Source organism: Haliotis cracherodii, unplaced genomic scaffold (assembly GCF_022045235.1).
Source record: "Haliotis cracherodii isolate W230 unplaced genomic scaffold, xgHalCrac1.p SCAF_17, whole genome shotgun sequence".
Lineage (NCBI taxonomy): Eukaryota > Metazoa > Mollusca > Gastropoda > Lepetellida > Haliotidae > Haliotis > Haliotis cracherodii.
Window position 1 is genome coordinate 17,904,848 of NW_027266272.1, and position 13,625 is coordinate 17,918,472.

Genomic DNA, 13,625 nt, shown 5'->3' on the forward strand with positions numbered 1-13,625 from the left:
TGTTTACCATTAAGTAAAGAGAAGCCTGCTCTCTTCAACAATAATTCTGTAATAATGGTAAAACAAATTCAACTCAAATACCGCAAAAGGCAAGATGGATGGCAAAACACCACAGAACCTATTCCAAAATAAAGGAAAACAAAAAGTTCCCAAACAATTGGAATAAACATGATAAAATGGCATTCTCTAGTAAACATATCAATTGAGCTTTTATAAGGTTTCCATGACAACAAAGTAAATATCATGCACATGAGGTAACAAAGAATGGAGGACAGCAACTCATCACAGAAATAATGAGGTAAAACAGGACGTTCTCAGCAGCCTCTAATGCAAACTTACCTTGGAAGCCAATTCCTATGAGGTGCATGAAAGTAGGGAAGTTTATATATCACAAGATACAATAAAAGTTTCATGTAAAGGTTGCCTTTTACGGCAAGCATGGGTTGTTGAAGACCTATTCTACCCCCGAATCTTTACGGGTCTAAGGTTGTTGATAAAAGAGTTGAAATTGAAAATACGCTGGTTAGAAACATTACTGTGACAACATAAATGTTAAATTTCCACCCAAACCACAAGATGATAACATTTGGTTGGAAGAGACATTGTTTTGAAAAGCAATAAGTCAACTTTGCTTCTAACTAACTTGAAGAACAGAAATTGGTTGCCATATCTGTTGTTTGTTGTTTAAAGCCGCACTCAGCAATATTCAAGCTATATGATGGCGATCTGTAAATAAACGAGTCTGGACCAGACAATCCAGTGATTGATATCATGAGCATCGATCCACGCAATTGGGATCAATGACATGCATCAACCAAGTCAGCGAGTCTGACCATCCAATCCCATTAGTCGCCTCTTACGACAAGCATAGTCGCCTTTTAGTGTGTGAGTATGGTTTTACGCTGCTTTTAGCAATATTCCAGTAATATCACGGCGGGGGACACCAGAAATGGGCTTCACACATTGTACCCATGTCGGGAATCGAACCCGGGTCTTCGGCGTGACGAGCGAACGCTTTAACCACTAGGCTACCCGACCGCCCCCAAAAGTTGGATGAAGATGCTATGTTGTCTTACCTTAACATCATTAAAATATGATGATGAGTGTGGAAAATCAATGGCAGACAAAAGAGTAATTTCCAAAGAATCCAAACATGCTAAGCTTAAAGTAACCACTTCTTAAAAATATTCATATTTATTTTTACACTTAACCAGGTTTACCTTTCATCAATCCTACAAGATGCTATTTTGATTTACCGTATTCGACGTAATAAGCGCCCCGCTCTAATAAGCGCCCACGTGATATTTGCCAATATATTGGCTAGTGAACAATACCAATTAGCACCCCTTCCAATTTTATCAATGTACAAAACACTTATTTATTCGTGTATAATACGTACTCGTGTGTTATATGCACCCTTTATTATGGGCATTTAAATTCTAGAAAAATGTATCTCACGCATATAAATATTTCAGGCTGTCAGCATAAACCATGAAATTTATCTTTCAACTTATTCTTTTTTCTTATTCTAATAAGAGCCCCCTATGTCTAATTTTGAGAGGGCCCTGGGCGCTTATTACGTCGAATACGGTAATATTTTTAGGAATATCCTAAAATACAGGAATCAATGGAAACTTACAATGATGATGAACCGCAGTGGGTGGTGAGTGGCAGTGGGTGGTGAGTGGGAGTGGGTGGTCTTAGTATAATGTGACCAGATTCTTCTTGTCATTCTCCGTTTGTTTTCAGAGATATATTTCCAAAGTGCAAAAATTCATTTCATACTCAAAAGTCATTACAGCAAACAGTCAATTAAATTACTTATGTGATGATGGTCATCTGGTCAACGTGTGTTGTTTAAGAGTGCTGAATTTGAAAAAATCAGGGGAGACTAAAATAACAAGTTTTCAGGCAAGGTGTTTTCCAGGGTGACATTGCACAGAGTTTAACAACGGCTGAGAACCTATCATTTCAATCATGGTTAAATCAAGATACCAACCTAATTCACTTTAATTCTTCTGCAGTCCTTTATAATTCAAATTGTCATATTAATACAAGTAATGTTCGTGTCCTGCAAAGAACATTCCATACACCGATTGCCCCAATGGTCTAGTGGATAGAGCATCTGTCCGAAGAACATTCCATACACCGATTGCCCCAATGGTCTAGTGGACAGAGCATCTGTCCGAAGATCGGAAGGGCGGGGTTCGATCCCTAGGCCGCATCATCCCAAATGGGATTTGGGCATGGGATTTTAGTGGGCCAGTACTATAAAACCAGCATTAGTAAGGCTAGTATCAGCAGCCACACATGCATTGATATCGCTATATACGTGCGATAATCTTGAATACGATGTTAAAACTCATTTCATCTCACTTCACCTAATTCCAAAACAATGATAATGTTGCTAAACAAAGGGTACTAATCTAATTTGTGATAAAGTTTCTCTTCAACAAACAAGTGAGTGAGTGAGTGAGTGAGTGAGTTGTGTTTAATGCCGCTTTTAACAGTATTCCAGTTTTATCACGGCGTGTCAGCTTAATGTGGGAGGAAAGCCCGAAGTGATGCAGGTCTTAAACGTTTTACCACCTCGGTGAAACCCATGAGCACGGATATGGTGCTGACAAACCTAGAAACATAATCGGAACGAATCGGGATTCAAACCCACAATCATAGGTTTCTGGCGTGCCCAAGGGACAAAACTCTGCACAGTGAATTGCGGCGCCTTAGACGACTGGGCCACCCTCGCCCCCTTCAAAAAACTACATCCTGCTCATAATTTCACCATTATGGACTATATTTATCAAGGATGGAAACATGGCCAAAAAACGTGTTATTAATTTTACATTTGGCAGGTTACCATGGTTACAAACTCAAAAGCAGGAACCAGAAGAACATAATACAAAGTTGGATATAACTTGATAGAAAAAAACCCATTTCTTTCCAAACCTTTAGAAACATAAAAAGTTTCTTAGAATCCACATTTCTAAACGACTGGGCAAAAGAAAGTATACACCTGGGCCCACTTGCACAAAGTGATCTTGGCGCTACGACTATTGTATGCTTACGTTAAAGTATGGGAGTAACGATCATCTTAGGGCTAAGAACGCTTTGCGCAAGTGGGCCCTGTAGCTAAAAATGAAACAAACAAGAAATTGATATTCAAGGAGATGTATTTGATAGAGGTATCATAGTTGTGTTTTGAGCCCTAAGTTTGGGAGAGTTGTGAAAACCTGTGCCCAATCCTTTTCCTTGTAGATAAAACATGCTTAAATCATAACTTTGCAATGTTTCGGTGACTGCTTTCAGAGTAGTAATGTTTTCATAATGTTTTGGTCAAATCCAATTTTCAAGTGGATACTTTCTTTAGCCTGGCACTTTATTTAGCTGGACGAATCTGAGGAAGAACAATTGAGTGAGTTTGATTTTACGCCACTTTTAGCAATATTCCAGCAACATCACGACGGGGGACACCACAAATGGGCTTCACACATTGTACCCATGTTGGGAATCGAACCTGGGTCTACGGTGTGACGAGCGAACACTTTAACCACTAGGCTACCCTAACGCCCCGTTACTCAGTTTAACACTGGCAGGTTTTACCAGGCTTTCATCAACAGCAAATGTGGACAAAGCTAAAATGTGTCCAAAATGTTGATTTTAGAGATTTTCTGGAAGTGTTTATCTAAAATTTGAACATATGCAAGCCATTGACTCAATTTTCACAGTAGATGAATGCAAAGACAGCGCAAACAACAAATTAATCTTGATTAATAAGTGAGTGAGTTGTGTTTTAACACTGCCTTCAACAGCACTTCAGTTATATAACGTGTGTCTGCCTAATGTGGGAGGAAAGCCTAGACATTTACTACTTGGGTGAAACCCCAATCTCATTAAAATCAGACCTTAGTTCTCGCTACCGCTAAACAAAGATCTGAAGACATCCCATTAGGGGTCACGTCAGAACGACCTTTCATCCGACCAATCAGAGCATCGCTTACCAGATCATGAAAGTGACAGTCTGAATGTGATTTCTAATCATACAACCTCGAAAACTTTAACACGGGGTATTCCGAACGATAGTTACGGGTTTAACGACTGAATCCATACAATCTAGACCATCTATTAGCCATTCCAGAATGTTCTTTTGTTTAGGTTTCAAATTTGTAATCGAGAGTTTGTCAAAATATGTTGTGAAGCTTAGACGCCAGTTTGAAATTAGTGCCGTAAAGCACGAGAAAGCTGCCTTCTGATTGGTCATTCCACTGGTCACTCAAAGTTCGCGCAAGGTCGGCCTGACGTGCCCCATAATGGGATGTCCTCAGATCTTTGTTTAGCGGCAGCGAAAACTAAGATCTGATGAGATTGGTGAAACCCATAAGCACGGGTATGGTGCTGACAAAACTTGAAACATAACAGGGGTGAACCAGGATTTGAACACACAATCATAGGTAACTGGCGCGTTTAAGGGACGCAACTCTGCACAGCAAACTGCAGCACAGCTTGTTTCAAAGATGATAAATACTTAAAATAAACTCTCTCCACCACTTATTTATGAAAATCTAATAATTCATTTATTGTGGCCTTATCCTACCCAACCTTCCCCATAGTCCTCATCTCCTCGATCACTCATCACAAACAAAGGCATGTGGGCAGGGTTCCAGATCAGTCCATTTTCTTGGAGCATCATCCAAAACGTCCTCAGAGTCTTATTCAAGTTTGGCAATGAACATGATGAAACAGAATATTGTTCCATGAAAATTTAATAAAATCCTGAAAATGTCCTTATGCCATTTATCTCAATCTTCCCGAGGCAGGAGAGTTAACTGACTATAAAAGTCCAGTTTCCACCCTTGCCGAACTAGGCTGGTATTATGGAGTTACATTTTGGCCGGACTGACGAGTCTATGCATAGTCCAAACAAAATCGCGCACTGAAATCAAAATCCGGTTCGTAAACTGTCCTGCAGATTTCGATCGATTGCAGGATATGCAAAGCCAGCTTGTTGTCAGCAGATATTTTCCAAATCTTTTCATGTTTTTAATCAAGGAGCTCACGTGATTTGATGCATTTCGCGATGTAAGACACGTTTTATCACAGATGTTTATCTCCGTGTAAATCACTGACATGTTAGTAAAGACATGAAGAACTTGTGATGAGAATGCTTGCATGGTGTGGGATACGTACCGTATTTCCTTCTGATTTCGTCCATCCGTTCCTTCCTGTCTGCCTTCCTCTCTTCACTTCTCTGCTTACGCTCCGTCTTCTGTCGATCCCATTTGGCTTCATCTTTCATGTACCTGCAACAAATGGTTTCTTTGGTCACTCGTACTGATGCAAGAGGGGCACAATTTACTGACCATGAAATTCAGAACCCTAGAAGTCAGGATACCCATCTTCAAAGTGATAACAGTCGGGACCATCTATGTATTCCTTAAAAGAAGTTAAAGAACACCTGATCTTTTCATATGACCATAGATATTTTGTCATGGCCATGATATGTTTTGTCATTAATTCTACCATGAATTCGGAATTTACTCGATTCTGATTGGTCAATCAGATGCTATTAAAACACAATAAACCCCCTCTGATTGAAACAGCTGGTTTGACGGCCGCATCACCGCGGAAGCTAAAATTGATAGAATAGTACTATTTTCGGTCATTGTCGGTAGGCACATTTAAATAATTATATCTACAATTAAAGGTTACAAAATGCACAGATGCGGTTACTACAATATTCAAAGTATGTGTGGCAATACATTTCGTGCAGAAAAATACGACAGAAATCAAGAAAAGGAATGTATATACGTTTTGGAGACAACAGAGAGCTTGGAATTTTGGCGCTTTTCTATATACGACTGTGACGTCATATCTTTTGCGTCACAATGAGGGATATGACGTCATAATGGTGACGCGTGATAGTTAGCTTACCAAGTTGCCGTCATTATATACTTTCAATGCCTGTCATATGTTCGAGCGAAGTATTACGGTGTAAACAAACTGCTTGCGTATATACAGCAGCATATTTTGTTCGGTGATTCCGCAATTCAGATCGATAACCCACTCAAAACACTGGACTCAACCCATGGCGCTTCACTCAGTATATTTGCTAACACCAAAGAGTTTGCGTTTTATTTAGTCATGGTAGAATGGAGATAAACATACTGTGTTTTCAATGTAGAGCTAGGTTACCTGTAGATTTAACCGCGCTAAATTTAACATTTGAAACCTCATGCTAACCTAGCTCTACATTGAAAACACAGTATGTTTATCTCCTAATTAACCACCGTGTTACTTATGTTACTCATTTATTTGTTTATGTTACTCATTTATTTGTCGTTTAATGCTGCACTCAGCAATATTCCACGGTGGTCTGTAATAATAGTGTGTGGACCAGACAATCCAGTGATTGACATCATGAGCATCAACCTATGCAACTGGGATACAATGACGTGCATCTACCAGGTCAGTAAGCCTGACCACCCAAATCATCTTACGACAAGCATGGGTTGCTGAAAATCAATTCTAACCTGGATCTTCACGGGTAGCCCAATTCAGTCGCCCCTTACAACCAGCAATGGAGTGCTGGGGACACCCTGTCTCCCCCTTTGTCAACTCGTTAAACTCCAAAGAAGTCTAGTCAAACAACTGCAGGGTCTTTGGCTGCTAGGCCCATCCCCCATCCACACACACATCACTACCACCAAGACAACTCACTTTCCCTTGTTTCCACCTTTGCAGCACCAACATCTGATACAGCAACAAGTGATGGTGAGGATGATGATTCCTCCGATGACGGACATCGCGATGATCAGCGCCTTAAAGTTCACTGGAAAAGAAGAGTCAATACAGGTATGAATATATCACACACAAAGAGAAAATTCGGCTGATATTTTTTTCCCTCCTACTCCCCACTTAACACACCAGAGAGAACAACTAATGTCGACATCGCTACCCGGCTGTTTACCAGAGAGAACCACTATGTGTGTCAACATCTCCCCAATCCATTCAAACACCAGGGCACAACCAGTTGGGATGACATCTCCATCACCCCTTCATACCCTAGAGCAACACTATGTGGAAAGACGCCTCCATCACCCCCTCAAACCCTAGAGCACCACTATGTGGGATGACACCTCCATCTGCCCTCACATCCTCGAGCACCACTGTGTGGGATGACGTCTCCATCACCCATTCTCACACCCTAGAGCACCACTATGTCGGATGACGCCTCCATCACCCCCCTCACACCCTAGAGCACCACAATGTGGGATGACGTCTCCACTACCCCTTCTCACACCCTAGAGCACCACAATGTGGGATGACGTCTCCATCACCCCTTCTCACACCCTAGAGCACCACTATGTGGGATGACACCTCCATCTGCCCTCACACCCTAGAGCACCACTATGTGGGATGACGTCTCCATCACCCCCCTCACACCCTAGAGCACCACTATGTGGGATGACGTCTCCATCACCCCTTCTCACACCCTAGAGTACCACTATGTGTGATGACGCCTCCATCTGCCCTCACACCCTAGAGCACCACTATGTGGGATGACGTCTCCATCACCCCTCACACCCTAGAGCACCACTATGTGGGATGACGCCTCCATCACCCCTCACACCCTCAAGCACCACTATGTGGGATGACGCCTCCATCACCCCCTCACACCCTAGAGCACCACTATGTGGGATGATGCCTCCATCTGCCCTCACACCCTAGAGCACCACTATGTGGGATGACGCCTCCATCACCCCTCACGCCCTAGAGCACCACTATGTGGGATGACGCCTCCATCACCCCTCACACCCTAGAGCACCACTATGTGGGATGACGCCTCCATCACCCCTCACACCCTAGAGCACCACTATGTGGGATGACGCCTCCATCACCCCTCACACCCTAGAGCACCACTATGTGGGATGACGTCTCCATCACTCCCTCACACCCTAGAGCACCACAATGTGGGATGACGTCTCCATCACTCCCTCACACCCTTGAGCACCACTATGTGGGATGATGTCTCCATCTGCCCTCACACCCTAGAGCACCACTATGTGGGATGACGCCTCCATCACTCTCCTCACACCCCAGAGCACCACTATGTGGGATGACGCCTCCATCACCCATTCTCACACCCTAGAGCACCTCTACGTCGGATGACGTCTCCATCACCCCCCTCACACCCTAGAGCACCACAATGTGGGATGACGCCTCCATCACTCTCCTCACACCCCAGAGCACCACTATGTGGGATGACGCCTCCATCACCCATTCTCACACCCTGGAGCACCACTATGTGGGATGATGTCTCCATCTGCCCTCACACCCTAGAGCACCACTATGTGGGATGACGCCTCCATCTGCCCTCACACCCTAGAGCACCACTATGTGGGATGACGCCTCCATCTGCCCTCACACCCTAGAGCACCACTATGTGGGATGACGTCTCCATCACCCCTCACACCCTAGAGCACCACTATGTGTGATGACGCCTCCATCACCCCCCTCACACCCTAGAGCACCACTATGTGTGTCAACATCGCCCCAATCCATTCATACACCAGGGCACAACCATTTGGGATGACGTCGCCATCACTCACCAGAGCACCACAATGTGGGTTGACGTCTCCATCACTCTCCTCACACCCTAGAACACCACTATGTGGGATGGGATGACATCTCCATCACCCATTCTCACACCCTAGAGCACCACTATGTGGGATGACACCTCCATCACCCCCCTCACGACCCAGAGCACCACTATGTGGGATGACATCTCCATCACCCATTCTCACACCCTAGAGCACCACTATGTGGGATGACACCTCCATCACCCCCCTCACGACCCAGAGCACCACTATGTGGGATGACGCCTCCATCACCCCCCTCACGACCCAGAGCACCACTATGTGGGATGACGTCTCCATCACCCCCTCACACCCTTGAGCACCCATCTCCCACCCTTCATCACACCAAGACACAGGACTACTCACCCCTGTAGACTCCCCATCTCCCACCCTTCCTCACACCAAGACACAGGACTACTCACCCCGGCAGACACCCCAGCAGACTCGACATCTCTCACCCTTCCTCACACCAAGACACAGGACTACTCACCCCAGCAGACTCCCCATCTCCCACCCTTCCTCACACCAAGACACAGGACTACTCACCCCTGTAGACTCCCCATCTCCCACCCTTCCTCACACCAAGACACAGGACTACTCACCCCGGCAGACACCCCAGCAGACTCGACATCTCTCACCCTTCCTCACACCAAGACACAGGACTACTCACCCCAGCAGACTCCCCATCTCCCACCCTTCCTCACACCAAGACACAGGACTACTCACCCCTGTAGACTCCCCATCTCCCACCCTTCCTCACACCAAGACACAGGACTACTCACCCCGGCAGACACCCCAGCAGACTCGACATCTCTCACCCTTCCTCACACCAAGACACAGGACTACTCACCCCAGCAGACTCCCCATCTCCCACCCTTCCTCACACCAAGACACAGGACTACTCACCCCTGTAGACTACCCATCTCCCACCCTTCCTCACACCAAGACACAGGACTACTCACCCCAGCAGACTACCCATCTCCCACCCTTCCTCACACCAAGACACAGGACTACTCACCCCAGCAGACTACCCATCTCCCACCCTTCCTCACACCAAGACACAGGACTACTCACCCCAGCAGACTCCCCATCTCCCACCCTTCCTCACACCAAGACACAGGACTACTCACCCCAGCAGACTCCCCATCTGGCCTTGGACAGGTCACAGTTTTTTGGGATGACATCACCCAAAGGGTACAACTGGCAGGTGTGGTCGGTATAGCAGTAGAAACACTGAAAATTTTGCAAATAATAAGTTCTAAGACAATGCCAATCAGAAGGCTGGTTTCTCAAGCTTTACGACACTAGTTTCAAACTGGCAACTATGCTTCGAAACATATTTTGACGTGTTCTCGATTAAAAAATTTAAAACTGATAAGAAGGACATTCTGGAATGACTAATAGATGGCCTAGATTGTATGGATATAATCATAAAACCTGTAACTGTCGTTCGGAATACCCCATGTTAAATATTTCATGGTCGCATGATTAGACAAGAGTCATCAGAAAGATGACATATCCCCCCGGCAGCTGTCTGTAAAGTAACCACAAGTAAATGTGCAATTCTGTATGTAATGAGTCAAGAGTTTAATGTTCTTTAAGAAGCATACATTGTTTACCAACAAAAGATCCACCATGGTCGCATCCATATGAAATGGAAAGTAAAACGTGTGTTTCTGTGGGTTTTTTTTATGCAAACAAATGACAAATTACAAGAAACAAGCGTATAGTCAACGAAGTCATCTATATCGCCCACCCATTTTAACATGTTATGGTCCCAAACCAGGTAACTGACCCAACATTTCTATTAGCAGTCAGGGTGGCCTCTTTGGGATGTGGATTTTCAATTCCTACTGCAGGACCCGGTTTTTCGCGTGAGTGGGCAAAGTCACTGAAGCGCGTGTAAAAGGACTTTGAATATCCTGTGTATTGGTGTCACTTCACCGTTAGCGCTTGGTTGATTCCCGGCCTTCATTACCACCAGGAGGCTCGTTTAGCTGTCCGCGGCCTGTGCGGTTAGCGGGTGAATGTGAATACATGGAAAGACGTGTGTGTACTTGAATGTGTGTGATTTAGAATTGACGTGTTGCACTATCAGGATTGTTTGAAAATTATTACGTGAACTTCACGAGTTTAGTGGTTTATCTATTCATCATAGCACACAATGAATGGTCTACGATTTAATATGACATTCAGTTGAATATTCAGTTGATGTTGAGAGTTCACACAATGTGTGTGGGTATTTCCTTTATCAATTACCCGTATTTTCTTGAGTATGGTGCGCACCCCCATCTAGGGCATTCAGTATTTTGGGGGGAAAAATCGAATGCTAAGTGCAGAAAAAAATTACACCGTATATCTACCCCTTCAGCGAATTCCGGTAAACGAACGGGTGATGAAAAACTTGGTCAGTACAAATTCGAAATTTGAGATAAAAAATCACCAGACATGTTTATTTACCGTTTAAATTGGATTTTGTGTTCTGCCAGGCGTTGTTTTACATCCAGGGATTAAGGTTACCTTGTGTATTTTCTCGGCAATTAAGCCGGACACAGCAATCAGCTGTACACACGTATTCTTGGAATCTACCGGTGATTCGGTCAAGACACACCCAATGATATATAACTTTACAGTATTTTAATGCAAGGAACGGCAAATATTGTATCTGAAACTATTTTTTATCAGGAATAATATATCCCAATATCTTGTTAATTTAGTTGCGGCTTTTACTAGACATATTTTAAATAATAATATCCCTTAGCGAAGCAGCTGATCGCTATTGCCGGGGAATTCTTTTTCACATGGAACCAGTCTGACCAGTCACTGTCAAGGCTCTCGCGCACGTGATCGCGAGAATTACGTGTTGACATAGAATCGTCAAACTGTAACAAATATTACTTTTAACGAGTCAAAGTATGGCATTTATGATATATGTATCCATTCTCTGTCAATTAATGTTCGTTTCAAGGCGTCAATAGCGGTAATCTGACCGTGGTTGCTGTTAATAAAGGTGAGTTGCGCGATCTTCCGCTCGCTTCACACGCGATTTCGCCGAAATTAATTAAAACAATATTAAAAGGAATTTTGAATCAAATTAATGAAATAAGTTACATGCATAAGTCCAGATATACAAAAAAACAACACTTTTTATAGCCAGACAGTGTTATTACATGATTAATTTTCGTACTTCAGTATGGATTTGTTGACATGGCATTTCCGGTGTTACGTGCTCACGGCAATATCTTTCCATGGGGAAAAAAATTATAAAAACTCATTATTTCGTGTACAGTGCGCCCCCTCTTCTACACAGCTGTTTTTTGGACAAAAAATTCTCACTATACTCAAGAAAATACGGTAGCAGCTGATTAGTTATTTCATCCACGTCATGGAACAGTTAAGGCATATCTTTTTGATCGTTTATTTGAGGATGTTAGAAATAAAAGTCAACGGAAGAAATCCGTACGCCTGTTGTCTTGTTTCTTTGCTTTATGAAATATTTAGTCCCACCAAATATACATGTTCATTCTGAAATCATGTTCAGATGTCATCAACAGCTCCATTTATTGGTGAGCACTTACAATAATAATTATGGGATACATCAGCATCACAAAGAGCACCACGTGTTTCAGGCGGGTGTTTGTAGCAAGTTCAATTGCGCGTGTTATGGCAACAATATGTTGCATAAGCTATAATTTACACTATAGCAAATGCAAGAATAATAACATCAAACATAAATATAAATGGGGAAGAAAACATGATCTTTTTCAATGACTAGACAGATGGTTTACGTACTTGTCCGTTGTCGACAGGTCGGAATTCGCTTTATGCAAATATTTTTACCCGGGCATAAATTCCATTGGCCAACTTGGTTTTTCAAATTCTGAAAACATGTGGACAGTATGTTTTCTACACACAATGTTGCCTGTGCGCGCGTGTTTACGTGTATGTTTCATCGTTTCTACCGTTATTTATTGGAATTAAAAAATGCACTGCGGTTTACCGACAATAATTGACTCCCGGACTTCATTACGGCGAGGTGACTTGTTTCTTTGTGGGGTTGTTTAACACCGCACAGCTGGGTGACTGCGGACTGTAAATAATCAAGTCTGAACCAGACAATCCAGTGAATTCACGAGCATACGATGACATGCATCAATCTATGCAGCGAGCTTGACCATCCGATCCCGTTAGTATTGGTTGCTGAAGACCAGTTCTAACCATGCTAACCCGGATCTTCACGAAGATATTGATATTAATAATAGTGTGTACTTATTTTGTTGTCATTTAAATGTTACGATAACGATGCTACACAGGTTTTGAAGGTCCAATGAATTAACATTACGTCGGCCAGAACGGAAAAATAGACACGTTTTGTAATTTTGAACCGTTGTATGTACACTCAAGGACATGGGTATTTTCTACAGCAGCTGCCAATAATATGTTAAAACATGACAATCACAAGTTAGTTGTAGTAGTGTAACAAACAACCGCGATGTGGTTTGCTATGTTAACAATGAGAAGAAGAATCGACAATTTAACAAACACTAAGCAAACTATGTTGATACTTTTTTTCTTGTTGTGGGAATGTGACCGGGGCATATTTCACTGTGAAACGTCCTCTTAAGGTCGGATGTGTTCATTGTACAGTCAAGTCCTGTTAATCCGTCATTATTGGTTGCATATAATTATGTCGGATAAACGAAATTAGGTAGTATTAACGTTCGTGATCGAAAATCGGACAACTACACGTTCGATAACAATTCAAACACGTTGTACTAAAAAAGGAAATAATCATATTGTTATGTTACTATGTTAGCGGAATACTTTTTCAAAAACTACTGATACGGACTGTTTGTCTGACTTAAAATTCTTTATAAGGCATAGTTGGGAATGCAAGTCGCCAATTTGAAACTAGTGCCGCAAATGCTTAGAAAGCTGCTTTCTTAGTGGCTTATGTCGACTTCCTGTTAGTAATTTCATTGGTCGGTG

General features: G+C 43.0%; 1 protein-coding gene across 2 annotated transcripts in view; it reads right to left on the reverse strand.

Annotated features, from left to right (window-relative positions):
* Positions 1-13,625, reverse strand: part of LOC139464931 (pituitary tumor-transforming gene 1 protein-interacting protein-like) — a 35,566-nt gene that overhangs the window by 8,820 nt on the left and 13,121 nt on the right. The window contains exons 3-6 of one of the 2 annotated variants that reach the window (XM_071246533.1): positions 9,767-9,869; positions 6,718-6,829; positions 5,188-5,300; positions 340-354 (exon numbers count right to left, since the gene is read on the reverse strand). In XM_071246533.1, coding sequence (XP_071102634.1) covers positions 340-354; positions 5,188-5,300; positions 6,718-6,829; positions 9,767-9,869 — 343 coding nt within the window. The remainder of the gene's footprint in view (positions 1-339; positions 355-5,187; positions 5,301-6,717; positions 6,830-9,766; positions 9,870-13,625) is intronic. The other variant, XM_071246534.1, reaches the window with a different exon arrangement.